This window comes from Hibiscus syriacus, unplaced genomic scaffold, assembly GCF_006381635.1.
Source record: "Hibiscus syriacus cultivar Baekdansim isolate YM2019G1 unplaced genomic scaffold, ASM638163v2 tig00111330_pilon, whole genome shotgun sequence".
Classification (NCBI taxonomy): Eukaryota; Viridiplantae; Streptophyta; class Magnoliopsida; order Malvales; family Malvaceae; genus Hibiscus; species Hibiscus syriacus.
The window spans coordinates 4,030,939-4,044,430 of record NW_024063059.1 but is presented as its reverse complement, the minus strand read 5'-3'; the positions used below and the strand labels follow the sequence as shown (position 1 = coordinate 4,044,430).

General features: G+C 33.0%; 2 protein-coding genes across 2 annotated transcripts in view; one reads left to right on the top strand and one right to left on the bottom strand.

Annotated features, from left to right (window-relative positions):
- Positions 1–2,047, top strand: part of LOC120158591 (microtubule-associated protein RP/EB family member 1A-like) — a 33,070-nt gene extending 31,023 nt beyond the window's left edge. Inside the window, exons 6-10 of the mRNA XM_039169417.1 lie at positions 116–222; positions 323–459; positions 590–654; positions 1,373–1,486; positions 1,848–2,047. Of these exons, the coding sequence (XP_039025348.1) occupies positions 116–222; positions 323–459; positions 590–654; positions 1,373–1,486; positions 1,848–1,964 (540 nt within the window). The 3' untranslated portion in view covers positions 1,965–2,047. The remainder of the gene's footprint in view (positions 1–115; positions 223–322; positions 460–589; positions 655–1,372; positions 1,487–1,847) is intronic.
- Positions 2,048–2,761: 714 nt separating this feature from the next.
- LOC120158530 (HVA22-like protein a) lies at positions 2,762–4,536 on the bottom strand. The gene is made up of 5 exons (XM_039169350.1): positions 4,374–4,536; positions 4,147–4,173; positions 3,884–4,006; positions 3,095–3,341; positions 2,762–2,989 (listed from the first exon to the last, which is right to left on the bottom strand). Exons 1-5 carry the CDS (start codon positions 4,433–4,435, stop codon positions 2,957–2,959), a joined length of 492 nt encoding a protein of 163 aa, XP_039025281.1. The 5' UTR covers positions 4,436–4,536; the 3' UTR covers positions 2,762–2,956.
- Between the last annotated feature and the right edge of the window lie 8,956 nt (positions 4,537–13,492).

Here is a 13,492-nt window from a genome sequence, read left to right as displayed (position 1 = left end):
TTCTTAGTGGTTTTCCTGAATTTGACCTTGAAAAAGATGTATATGTTAGTTTTATTGTGATTATTTGGATAACAAATTAGTTTGAATTCGATACCCGTAATTTTGCCATTTGTAGCATATTGAAGTCAACAGACTTGTTAAAGGCAGACCTTTGGACAATTTGGAGTTCTTACAATGGCTGAAACGGTATTGTGATTCTGTAAATGGTGGAATCATGAATGAGTAAGCTATTTTTCCAGTCATATTATGAATCCTTTCCTCCTTCCTGACATAAGTAGTATGTAAGATTGAATTATTTAGTTTATTTTATGCGATCACATAGGAATTACGATCCTGTTGAAAGAAGACGCGGAAAAGAGAAGAGCTTGAAGGGTTCTCATAAGAGCTCAAAATCTCTGCAAGCAAGCAGTCTCCATAACTCTGTCTCTGGAGATGCAGCTGCCATAAATAAAAATATCGGTCCGATTGTGCAATGCGATTTCGTTTGTGTTATTATCTTCATATGTAATTTTTATGCATTTAATCTTTGTCAATATTCTTTCATGCTTGCCACTAACTGTTGTCACCATGGTGTGATGCTTATCGTCAGCTTCCAAGCAAGGGAAGACTTGTGTAGCAGCAGCTTTGAGCGACGTCCGGGCTTTGTCCAAGGAGGTAATTACATTCTAACTCTCCTTAGGTTCTTTTATCATCTAATAACCTATATTTATAATGGTTAATAATGGGCCTGTAAACGAATCGAACGTTCAGCGCATTGTTAGTGAATCGTTTGGTGGGATGTTTGTATATTTATTAAACAAAAGAACACGAAAAAAAGACTCATTCATTCATTTATGTTCGTGAATGTTTGGTAATCCATTCATTTATGTTCATATAAATTTATTCACATTTATATTTCCCGACCAGAAGCTCACTAACCCTTTCATTTCACATAGATTGGAAAAAAGCCTAAATCGTTTAAATTTATACACTTACTTTTGTTTATGTTCGTTTGTAATTGGTTGTGTTCGTTTACGTTTGTTTATGTTAGTTGTATTTGATGGTGCTCATTTACGTTTGTGTTGTTTATAATATTAACGAATGAACATGAGCGAACACGAATAAGCTACATTCCTTAACAAATGAACACGAACAAGAAATATTGCTTGTTTAGTTGTTCGTGTCCGTTTGTTTGTTTGGTTAAAGTTAAACGAACAAACATGAACATATCAGCGTTCATGTTCATTTAATTTGTTTATAGGCCTATTTAATCGACGATGCTTTTAGTGCTAATGATGGCTGCCTGACCTGAATTGTTCCTCTTTTACCATTTCCTGGTAACAAGGAAAAATGATATTCGTCGGTTTAAATACCAGTTCATGTTCTTTTACAGATAACCGATTTGAAGCTCTCGGTTGACCTTTTGGAAAAGGAAAGAGATTTTTATTTCGCCAAATTACGGGACATTGAAATGCTTTGTCAGATTCCCAAAGTGGAGAATAACCCGGTATGCACACATACCATACATACGTACGTACATACGTACATACATACATACATGCCTGTATGCATGCATTAATCTGTAGTCGTTTCCCATTATCATCTTCAGTCATGCATCTTATTCTCTAAAAGTTCCCATCTTATTCATCTCTGTGGGCTTCCTATCTATGTTGATGCGATACATATATGTATGCAAGGGTTTGTGTTGCTTTTAGAATGCATGAATTGTTCATTTAGGCTTTCAAGTTTTTGCAAATGATCCATAGGGTTCATCATGATAATCGGATCGAACCAGTGCCAGAATCAAGAGTGCTTTTATAAAACCATTTTTCGGATCATATGCTTATCGAATGAAAAATGGATTGCAGATGGCAGTAGCAATAAAGAAAATATTGTACGCAGCTGATGCAAACGAATCTGCACTTGAGGAAGCTCAAGAGTGTATTAGCCAATCTATTGATGATGGTCAAACTGAAGAGGATTGAAGCTTTTGACAAATGAAGAAACCTTGTAGCTTCTTTTTTTTTTTTAAAAGGGCTTAGTTCTAGTGTTGATCATGAATAGTGGTAACAATGGCAACTCTTTCTATATATATGTATATATACTAATGATATTGCAGTGATCCAAATTGAAGCCCTGAACTCAATGTCTTACCAATTATTTAATGTTCATAAGGAAATCCTGCTGTCATATACAAACTTTTATTTTTCAAATAACAATTTTTAATTAAAACTTTGAAACATAAATGTTGCAAAATTAATATGATATACAATATTAAGTCAACTTTATCACTTATAGTAGTACCAAATAGGTGTTCTAACGAGTTGAGCATCTCACAAGTAGTTCAAGCTTAACTTAATAAATGCTCGACTCGAGTTGACTCAATTCAAATTCGACTTGAGACCATAACAAGTCAAGTCCATCAAAGCCTAACTCAACGAGTTCAAGAACAATTCTTTAATGAAAACAAGATGAACAAAATTTTATCGAGACTTTGATGAGTCGAGTCAAACAAAATCTTATCAAGTTTATCAAGTATCGAGATGAGTCGAGCACGAGTCAAGCACAAGTCGAAGAGTTTGTGAGTTGAGTTCAACACTGGTCACTCGTGATTGACTTGCTCGATAAGCACCCTTAGTACCGGGGATAAATTCCTAAGCAACCTTAGTACCGGGGATAAATTCCAAAGCATCGACTACCCCCTGTTGCATGAAAACTTGCATTAGTTTGACCGGCAACCCTAACAAGAACATGGATGAAAACTATCAAGGGCACCAGAACCAACACAGAATTTGAAACTTGCATTATTTAACAAGCAAATTTAGATAATTACATAAACCATAGACAAACATTCAAGGAGTATCCACACAAACAATAAGTCTCTTGGGTGATACCGGCGGCACATGCAGCTTTCTCTTGACAGCAAAATATACAGGAGCTATAAGGAACAATGCCTGTAGCCACAATCATCGTATATCTAACCATAACTGCTACTCCTCGACTTATCGGCCTGTGAAATGAGGGAGCAAATAAGGGCTAATAATACGGATACTATTAAACTCGTTTCTTGAAAAGAACGTAAACTAAAGAAAAACAACCAAAGCCGCTGGCATACCCGATGAATGAGCTTCTCAAATGCATCAGTTCCATTCTCCTCAATGTATCGCTCTGCAGCAGTTAAAATATCATCCGGCTTACTGAAGAAGTCCTTCTTCCTCGGAACATACCAGATGTTAATTGTCTGTTGTGGGTTCAGAAAGAAAGGTCGCAAATAATGCTCGTAAACATAGGCAGCACCAGAGAAGTACGGAATGACCAGCCAGCAAGTGAAAATCAGTTTTGCATAGGACCAAATGGGAATCCTGCAGTAGATTTTCGAATGTTTAAAAGGACCATGTCTGAAAAATGTTCATACAGATGCATGGGATATGAGCTTCCAAGGATCCATCACAAATACAAAAATAACATGCTAAACAATAGAAAATAACCATATCCAGCACATCCGAGTCCAATTAGCATATGTTTTTGTATATGTGCATAAAAAACATAAGAAGGCTTCTAGCATTCAGGTTTTTCATTGTAAGAGACCCGGACATTACTAAAGCATATCGGACTACAACATTTCATCAAAGTAATATAAGTATCAGCAATTTTAGGCACAACTACCAGAGAAAAAAAATTAAAACCAGGAACATTAACACCTTGGTGAAACATCGATAACTACATTATATAAAAGGGTTCCCAAGGAGAAGCAAGATTTGAAGAATAGGAATCATTTGGTCACCAAAACTGCCGATTTCAGACAAGCTCAACTACCATATTTTCTTTGAGTAGACAAACAAACAGGTTTAATTCCAAGCCAAGACAAAAAGAAGAACAAGAAAGAAAGAGCAAAAAATTTTACCATTCAATGACTTTGGCAAAAGTGAGCTCCATCAATGTAATCATGGAATAGAGAACCCAATATGTAAGCCATTGTCTGTCATCTGCTCGAGATTCGGACTCGATCGCCCTGACTGAGGCATATCTATTTCAGAATTTTAACACAACAGAACAATCGAAACAAATCCAAGTAAATGACAAATTGAGACAACTTATGTACAAATACACAAAAAAAACAAAACATAAAATGAAATAAACCCCCAAACAAATCAGGAAATTTCTTACAGGGGGTAGAGAAGACTAATAACTGGCCTGCAAAAATCAAATTAACAAATAATTACATATATGAAATAAAAAATTGAAAAGTTGGATGTGTATAAAAATTTGAACTTTCCCTTCAAAGTAACATCCAAAACACAAACCCAAAAAGGAAACAATATAAAATGCTTTTGTTTGCTCATTACTTGTTTTATTCTTAATTTGATCAAAAGAAAATAAAGTTGAAGCATTACCCAGCAAGAACATCAAAGTTCTTAAGAAGAACCTTAAGGAAATTTCCAGCCCCAGATCCCATATTCGATCTTCAATGCTTTTGTCTTTCTTCCCCTTCTTCGTTTCTGAAAACTTGTGATCTCAGAACTTCTAAACAAAGGCTAGGGTTTGGTTTTCGTGTTTTATTTTTATTTTTTTATTTACTGACAAAGTGTGGAAGTAAGGCGTTTTTTAACCCAAAAAAAAACGCCTTGTGCGGATTATAATTCTTGTCTTTTATTATTGGTTCTAAATTTTTTGATCTTTGAACTATCTCATCGCTTTTAAACAACACCCCTTCAATCGTTAACATCATCATATTAATTCCTCCTATATTTACTTCACTAGTTCCTTCGATTTTTTTTGTAAGGAAATTTTTTTAATATATTATACTTATGTTATATATGATTATTTGAAAAAATTATTGTACTAATTATTTTCTATTATTTTTTACGGTTGTAAAATTGGAAAGTGAGATTATTTGTTGAGACATTTCTGTTGATATGGTAACTATATAAAATTATATTATTTAAATTATTGTTAATATTTTTAAATTTTTTTATTAGGTTATATTTTAATTCATATATTATTTATTTAATTAGGCATATTTCAGCTATTGTTTTTGCATATACAAAACTCTCAATCTTTCAAACTCTCAAAATGATGCGTATTTCAGTTATTTTTTACTATGATGGAGAAATTCAGGAAGATGAAATCGGTGTCGTGTTTGCATTAAATCATTCTGTCAAAATATCCTTTCAAGATAAACATGACTCTTGAGGTGCTGATAATGAAGATTTCAAGGAAGGTTCATGTTGGAAGTACTATAAGACTGTCCTCGCTTCATTACAGGTTTCCAATATCGGTGTTTCCGTTAACTTATATATCGTTCGAACTATTGAACGATGACGATGTTGTAATGATTGTTGATTCTCAAAATCATTATTCAGACAGCGATACAGAGATGTATGTGAAATTTGTTGAAGTGTGTGTTGTTCGTGGTATGTTATTATGCTCCCACTATAGGCTGACTTAACAAGATGGTCAAGTTGAAAACCCAACCATAGTAATATGTAATGATTTTAACGCTATAATGGGAAATCTGCATCATGGTGTCATCCCATCAAGTTCAATGGGGAGACATTCATCAGCAACTTCGTACGATCTATACTGAGGTAGCTCCACAAACAATATGTATAGAAACATCGCGTCAAGTTCAAGGGGAAGGATTTCATCTGCCAATTTTTTTGACCTGAATATGGAGATGTCCTCGACGTAGCAATATGTGCATTACCCATTTAACACGATGTCTTAAAACTCCAGGGAAGGCATTCAACTGGGAGCTTTTTCAACCTCAATGTCGAGATGCCTTCAAGTTCAAGAGGAAGCCATGCAACTGCCAACTTGTTCGACCTAAATGTCGACAGCGTGGAGGAATCCTCATCTCCACCAAAAAAATCTCTTCGTAAGCCAGGTGCGGATGGTGCTGAGATTGGACTATGCATTCACCTAGAATCACCGCAATTCAACATAGACTCCGATGATGATAATATAGATGAAGTTCCCACAAATACAATACACACTGAACCTCAAGCACATATGTGTGAAGCTAAATATGGTACAATGTACGGGCCAGAATTTGTGGATGTGCCTACTGTCGGTGACTATGGATTTAACTCATCAGTCAATGATGGTGAGTTATATAAAGGAATGGAGTTTTCATGCAAAGAAGAAGCGATTATGGCAATTAAGAATTACAATATTCGTAATTCTGTTCAGTCCAGAGTCGACCGCTCTACCACCGAAAATTATGTCTGCCACTGTGACCAACGTAATAATGGATACAAGTGGATGGTTCTCGTATCGAAGATGAAGAGGAAAAACAACATATGAGAATTAATTATATACAACGGTCCTCACACATGTTGTGCTAGAGGGATCAACCAAGATCATCCGAACTTGGACTCCGACATGATCTGCCAAGCAAGCTCCCATATAGTTATTTCTGTGTTGATTTCAGCTATACAATCGTAGTATGGATATACTGTCTCATACATAAAAGAATGGAAGGCAAAGCAAAATGCCATTAAAAAACTTCACGGTGAATGAGATGCATCTTACAACGAACTACTAAGTTGGTTGAGGGTGGTGCACAGATTGAATCCTGGGACAATTATAGACTTCAAAACTTTCCATGCATACCATAATGATCGAGTACTTCACAATCGATGCCAATTTTACCGGCTTTTTTAGACTTACCCACAGTGCATTGATGTTGTGAAATATTGCAAGCCCGTGGTCTAAATCGACGGGACATTCTTGTATGGAAAATACAAGTAAGTTTTACTATTGGAAGTTGTACAATATGGTAATCGCAACATACATCCAGTTGCTTTTACCCTTGTTGAAGGAGAAGATACGAATTCTTGGGCTTTTTTCCTCTGAAACTTACACTTGCATGTTATACAAGGGAAAAAATTGTGTCATTTCAGATCACAGAGCTGGGATCAAATAATCAATGGAGTCTTTGGATCCAATGTGGAAACCACCCTATGTCCAACATCGATAATGTATCCGACACATTGCTGCAAACTATCATGGAAGGCTCAAGAAGAATGATAAGCACCAATTACTTGTGCGAATGGGTATGTCAAAATGCTATTTATTTGTCAATCATTTTCATTTTTTATGGAAGCAAAGTTAGTAAGTTCTACATTTGATGATCAGGTTACGAACTACTACCTTAAACATTTGAGTTCATGCTTCAAGAGTTGTGGGGAAAGAACAAGGAATGATATGATTACATCAGCCTCATCAATAAAGAAATGTGGACAAATGCATATGATGATGGATATCAATATGGATACATGACGACCAACTTGGCTGAGGCTATCAACTCGACCTTAAAGGGGGCACGTCATCTACCAGTAACAACTTTGGTAAAAATGACATATTTTCGTTTGGGAGAGCTTTTTGCCAAGCTCAAGGGACAAGCTCAAACTTGGATGCAAAACGATTATATCTATCACCCTAGATTAGTTATAGATCTATAAAAAAGTATTGCTACATCAAATGGAATGTCTGTAACAAGCTTCTCTAGAACTCATGAATTGTTTCGTGTCACAGAGATCCCGTGACCTCTTCAAGGGATTCAAGTTAACTCGTTCAGAGTTAATCTACGAGACAGATGGTGCGACTGTGGGTTTTTGCAAGCTCTAAAGTATCCATGCTCTCATGCCATAGCATCTTGCCCGCATACCCATCAAGACTATAACAAAACTATAATCATTTTTTGGATCCCGTATACCTACTATCAGAAGTGTTTAAGGTATATAAATTTGAGTTCCCCGATAGGTAATGAGAAAGACCCTAATGAGGTTCAGGATTGGCTTCTAATTGTACCAGATTTGTCCTTATTGAGGGAGCCCGGTCATCCAAAATCTACTCGAATTTATTGTGATATGGATATTCGGGAAACGTCTAGAGAAAACAAAAGGATGTGAGCATTGTAGAAACCCAATACACAGTAGGAAAAAATGTCCATCTCTTTTGTCATCAAGTAACCGTTGATGTTGTGCTTGATGTAGTTGTTGTTTATGAATGCCAAGTTTCTATAATTTAATTTTCATTTACTTTAAGTTAATGTCATTCAAGCATCACCGATTAATTAAACAAGAAAATGATACAAGAAAATGGATTAAAAAGTAGTAAATAATAAAAACATTCGCTTGAATTAAGTAATAAAGAATAAACAAAATAAATTAGGTAATAAAAGGTAAATAATTAAAAAAAATACAATTGTTGGTAAATAAAAAAATTAAATATAAAAATAATGAAATGTATGAATCTATTGATACACGTGTCTTGAATGTGTTCAGCAGGGCGGTGGCTGTCTGTCTCGAGAAGGATTTCTTCGTATAACTTGTTCTAAATCCTTTCTCCCATCATCATCATCATCATCACCTTCATCACCATCATCATCAGGAGCAGATACATTTTGTTGATGAGGGACGGATGACGATGTAGCACCTCTATAGAATAAGAACCCTGGAGGTGTATGACTGACTATCCCACCGCTCATATAAAACTGGGAAAATTACGAAAAGACCAACATCGATGAATGAGAAAACTGTATAGGAGTTGCATATGCGAAGACCATCGGTGGTGAAACTGGGCCCGACAAATACCCAGCAAATGAACCTCAAGTTAGATCTACAAACAAAAAACTATAATATCCTCCAGGAGGGGTTATATAACTCTGCGACGGTGGCGACATCTAGTATGGAAACGGCAGTGGCGGCATCTGATATGGATGCGGAGCCATCTGAAACAGCTGCAGAACGTACATTGGTGTAGATTGTGGATGTTGTGAAAGTTCCGGAGCTGTAGCTGAGGATGAACTGGAAACACCTTCTCTCCGTCCATAAGTCGGGGGACGATGGGGTTGTGACGGTGGATGTCTTTGTCGACTTCGATGAATGCTCCCACCTCGTGCTTCCTCGGAATATAGGAACGATTTCCCGTTCCTGTTGAACCACTCATAATAACCATCTGCAATTGTCAAATGGTCCACATAAATGGGTTTTGTATGGGGAATGCGCCCACGTCGATCCTCACATATCATTACTCACTTATAATATTTTAGCAGCCAGTCCACTTCTTTTTTGCCGCGTCGATTGGTGATATACAAATCGTTGAGATTTTTAGGTGCTTCCGGAATTGATTGCACAAAACCAAATTGGCGGAGCACTCGATTAGTGGGATACCACTCGACAATCGTATAACATATCAGAGGGACCACTACCATCCAAACATCTAATAGACCCTTTAAGCTGTGTGGGATGTAAATCCTCATCTCTTCAGTGTAATAAGGAGCCCATTCAAACTGAAACAAATATATATAATTCTTATCAAAATAATAATCTAATTATATAACGATAATTAAAAGTAGATTTTGTTATTTAAATACATACCTCTGTGTCAGCCTTCTGATCAATTAGTAGTCTAATTTCTTCTAATTCATCAGGTAAATCCCGATTATCTTTCCTTGTAGTAGACCACCTATTCAATGAAATAATTTTTATTATATACTAAATAAAATTATTAATATACGAAATCAGTATTGTAATTACCTCAATAATAGCGGGAAAACCAACGAGGTTTTCACCACTAGAATAAAAAGGGCATACGATTCTACTCCTAAGACTGCAGCAAAATGAGATATTTGCCGATATAATTTTTTCTATAGTCAGTAGCTCGGCACATTTCCCTATAGAGAAATGTCAAAACTACAGAGCCCAACTCAGTGTGCCAACCTAATGAAAATCGGCGAGGTGACACAACCACATATAGTGAACTTGGTTGCGCGATTTGTCCAACAGCAGGAGCCCTCATATCAGATGTAGTATGCAAGCCCGTGCATACATTTTAACCTGCTTCTCCGAGGAGTCGTTACTCAAACGCTTGAAAGTTGCATTTAACCAATTTAACAGAATTCGACCACCGTTGAAATTAGGCGGGACACCTCCAAGATACTCCTGGCACAATGAATGTCAGTCACCAAATCCAGCCTCGACTAAATATGACCATACACGGGTTGGTATCTCTAACTTAAGATTACGGATGAAGGGATCTAATATACAGTCTCTCTCCTAATTTAATAAATATTATAGAAATTAAAATATAAACTAATACTAAAAAATTTAAATAAATAAAATATTAGCAATAATTAAAATTAAAATAGAGTTTAAAAATGTTACCGTATCAACAAAATGCCTCGAGATATGATGTACATCTAAACGAAACGGACCGCCTTCCATTTTATAACTGCAAAAATTAATAAAAAGTTAATATAATACAATTTAATAAAATACTAAATTATTAATTTATTATAATATAGTAAAATATTTTTATCTAATAAATAGAATTTGACCGAGTTTGAATTTTAAGAGGGTTTGGGCTTTAAGAGGGTTTGAGAGGATTTGAGAATTTAGTGTGTTTGAATGAAGAAGGGAAGGGATATTTATAGGGAGAGGTGAGAGGTTTGGCCGGATGGGGTAATTAATGTAAAAAATGTGAACGGTTGAAAATTAATCGAAAGACGCGATGTCAGAATCTCAAAAAATTCGTGTCTTGTCAGAAAAAGTATTAAATCGATAAAATTTTATGAAATAATGCATGATATATAATTAATTTCCGGATGATTTTTGGGTAAAAACGTCGTGCAAGTAAAGTAGCCAGTGGTTGTGTTATTTGTATGTGTAAGTAGGTAGTGGTGGTGTTATTTTTGTGTAAGAAAACCGAAGATGCCAAAAGCAGGTTGTAAGATAATTTATTCTCTGCTTCGGGTTAATTGGCACAGTAATCAAACGGAGGAAAGTTCGCAATCGATAATAAAATGAACGGTTGCATCTGTTTGTAACTTTCAAAAGGTTTTAAGGTCGTATTTTCAAAAAAAAAAAAAAAAAAGAGGTCGATTAGCCTTTAAAATATATTTTTGATTAACTTATATTTTTATTTTGTATATTTTTCATTGATGAATTAAAAATATAATATACGGTAACTTTTACTTTTACTTAATTAAAATATAATAATTCTTATTTGTAATTGGTTAAGTTATAGTCACTACGGGTTAATTTCTGTTAACCATTAAAAGATTAAGTAATATAATATTTTGGTATAATCATATATTTGATCCTTATTATTTATGTATTCTCTTAATTTAGTCATATTTTTAATAAATTTAATCATTCAATCGAATATTTAGTATAATCACGCATCTGGTCTCTATTATTTACATATTCTTTCAATTAACTCAAGTTCATAATATTTATATATATATACATATATATTAACTTTAAAAAAATTATATTAACTTATTAAATATATTTTATTATTAACTTAATTTTAAAATATTTTATTTTAATTTAAAAATATATATTTTATTTATCTAAACTTTTACAATTTTATTTTAATTTATTAAAATTAAGATTAAATTGTGAGAATATGTAAATAACATGGATCAAATGTGTGATTATACCAAAATATATAATGACAGTTAACTCGTGGTGATCACATCTTAATTAAATAAAAACAAAAGTGGTCTTATTTTATATTTTTTAAAATCAACGAGAAAAAGTGGACAAAACAAAAGCAAATAATGAATCATGTAGTTAACTCTATATTTTTTTTAGGTTTAATGGTACATGGGGCCTTTAAATTTTTTAAATTTATATGGCCCTCAAATTAGAAAAAAAAATTCAATGTGACCATTTGATCGACAATATTCATCGTTGACTATTATAATGTTGATGTGACAATTCACATTGTTAATATGGCGATCCACGATTGATGATAATGTAGTAGATGAGTTAAATTAATTTTTCATTGAGTTCGAGAGTCAAATTAATTTTTTTTAAAGTTTGAGGGTTTATTTAATTTTTTTAAAAACTAAAAATATTTTAAATATAAAATATAAAATAAAAATAAAAATATTAAAATTTAAAATTAAATTGCTAAAAAAATATATTACAAATACGAAAAGCTTTCTTCATTTCAACTAGACATATATGAAATATGGTCATGTCCATAAATACCTTCAATAGAAAGAGATACTATAAAGCAGTTTCTTGTTGTGTTTGTTCTCGATAGAAATCAGAATATTATCAATTAAGTCCACCCATGAGTCAAGAGCTTCGATCTAAGTATAAAAAGTATGGGATTAAAAGGAAAAGTATTAAATCTAACAACTCAAGAAGCATAGCAGAATATATGACATGCATATTTTAACAGAGATCTAAAGCAAGACATATAATATATAACTTTTTAATATTTTTAATTTTTTATAATGTTTTTAGTATTTTGAATATATATATATTTAATTTTTTTTAGTAATTTACATTTTATTTTTTCTTTATTTTATATTTAAAAAATATGAATTTAATATATTTTTATTTCAAAGAAAAATCAAATAAGACCTTAAACTTAAAAAATAAATAAATTTGGCCCTTAAACTCAACAAAAAAAATAATTTAGCTCATTTACCATGTCATCAGTCACCATGAACCATCACGTCAATACCATGAACTGACACATCAGCATCGTAACGATCAACTGTGAAATTTGTTGATTAAAGGTTCACATTGAATTTCTTTCTGAAGTTAAAAGTCACATTAAGGGTAAAATACTACAAGGTCCACAATGATTTTTTTTTTTTAAGTTTGAGGCCTCATATACCATTAAGCCTATTTTTTTTTATCATATTGACTCTATTTTTTTAAAACAGCTTTGTCTTCTTCATTTTTAAAAGTTAATTGAAAAAACATATTTAGTTGGTTAATCATCTTTGTTCCCTCATATTTCCTTAAGTCATGAGTTCTAGACCTATTAAGAGCACTTTTTTTTCTTTCCTAAGAGTCTCTCCTCCTCCTCCCCTCTAGATAAAACTAGAATTATATTTAGAATTTGTCAAAAAAAATTAAAAGTTACTTGTATTGTTTTAATTTATTAAAAAGTTGATATAATTTTGATTTATTACATTTAATAAATAAATAAATAAAACGCTTTTAAATTATATTTTTATTCAATTTAATCTTAAAAAATTTGTTTTTAAAATTTAATATAATATATTAATTTTGTCCATTAAAAATATGACACGTGAACACATAAAAAAACAAATATGCCAACTAAAGTAATTAAACACATTTTAAGTGTAACTCAACAACCAACCACCAAATCAAACTATTTGTTAAGCATTACTTCTTGACAGTACTTATGGCTTAAAAGCTCATTTAAAATGCAAAATGAGTGTCAAACGAATAGCCAACAAAGATAAAAACACGTTTTGATAGACAATATTTAACCAACCGCAAAAGTTACTTTGTTCAGTTTTTTGAAGACCAATGTCACACCCCAAATTTTAAACTTAATTTAAATGTTTAATTAATATATTTTTGAGGACCAAATCGATAGACTTTAGAAACTTATGGGTCATTTTGTAATTTTTCAAACAAATTTAGGGCCTTGTGCATGATTTTACCTCCTTTCTTTGACCTTTAAATGATAAAAAGTAAATGATAAAAAGTAAGAAATAAAATAATGT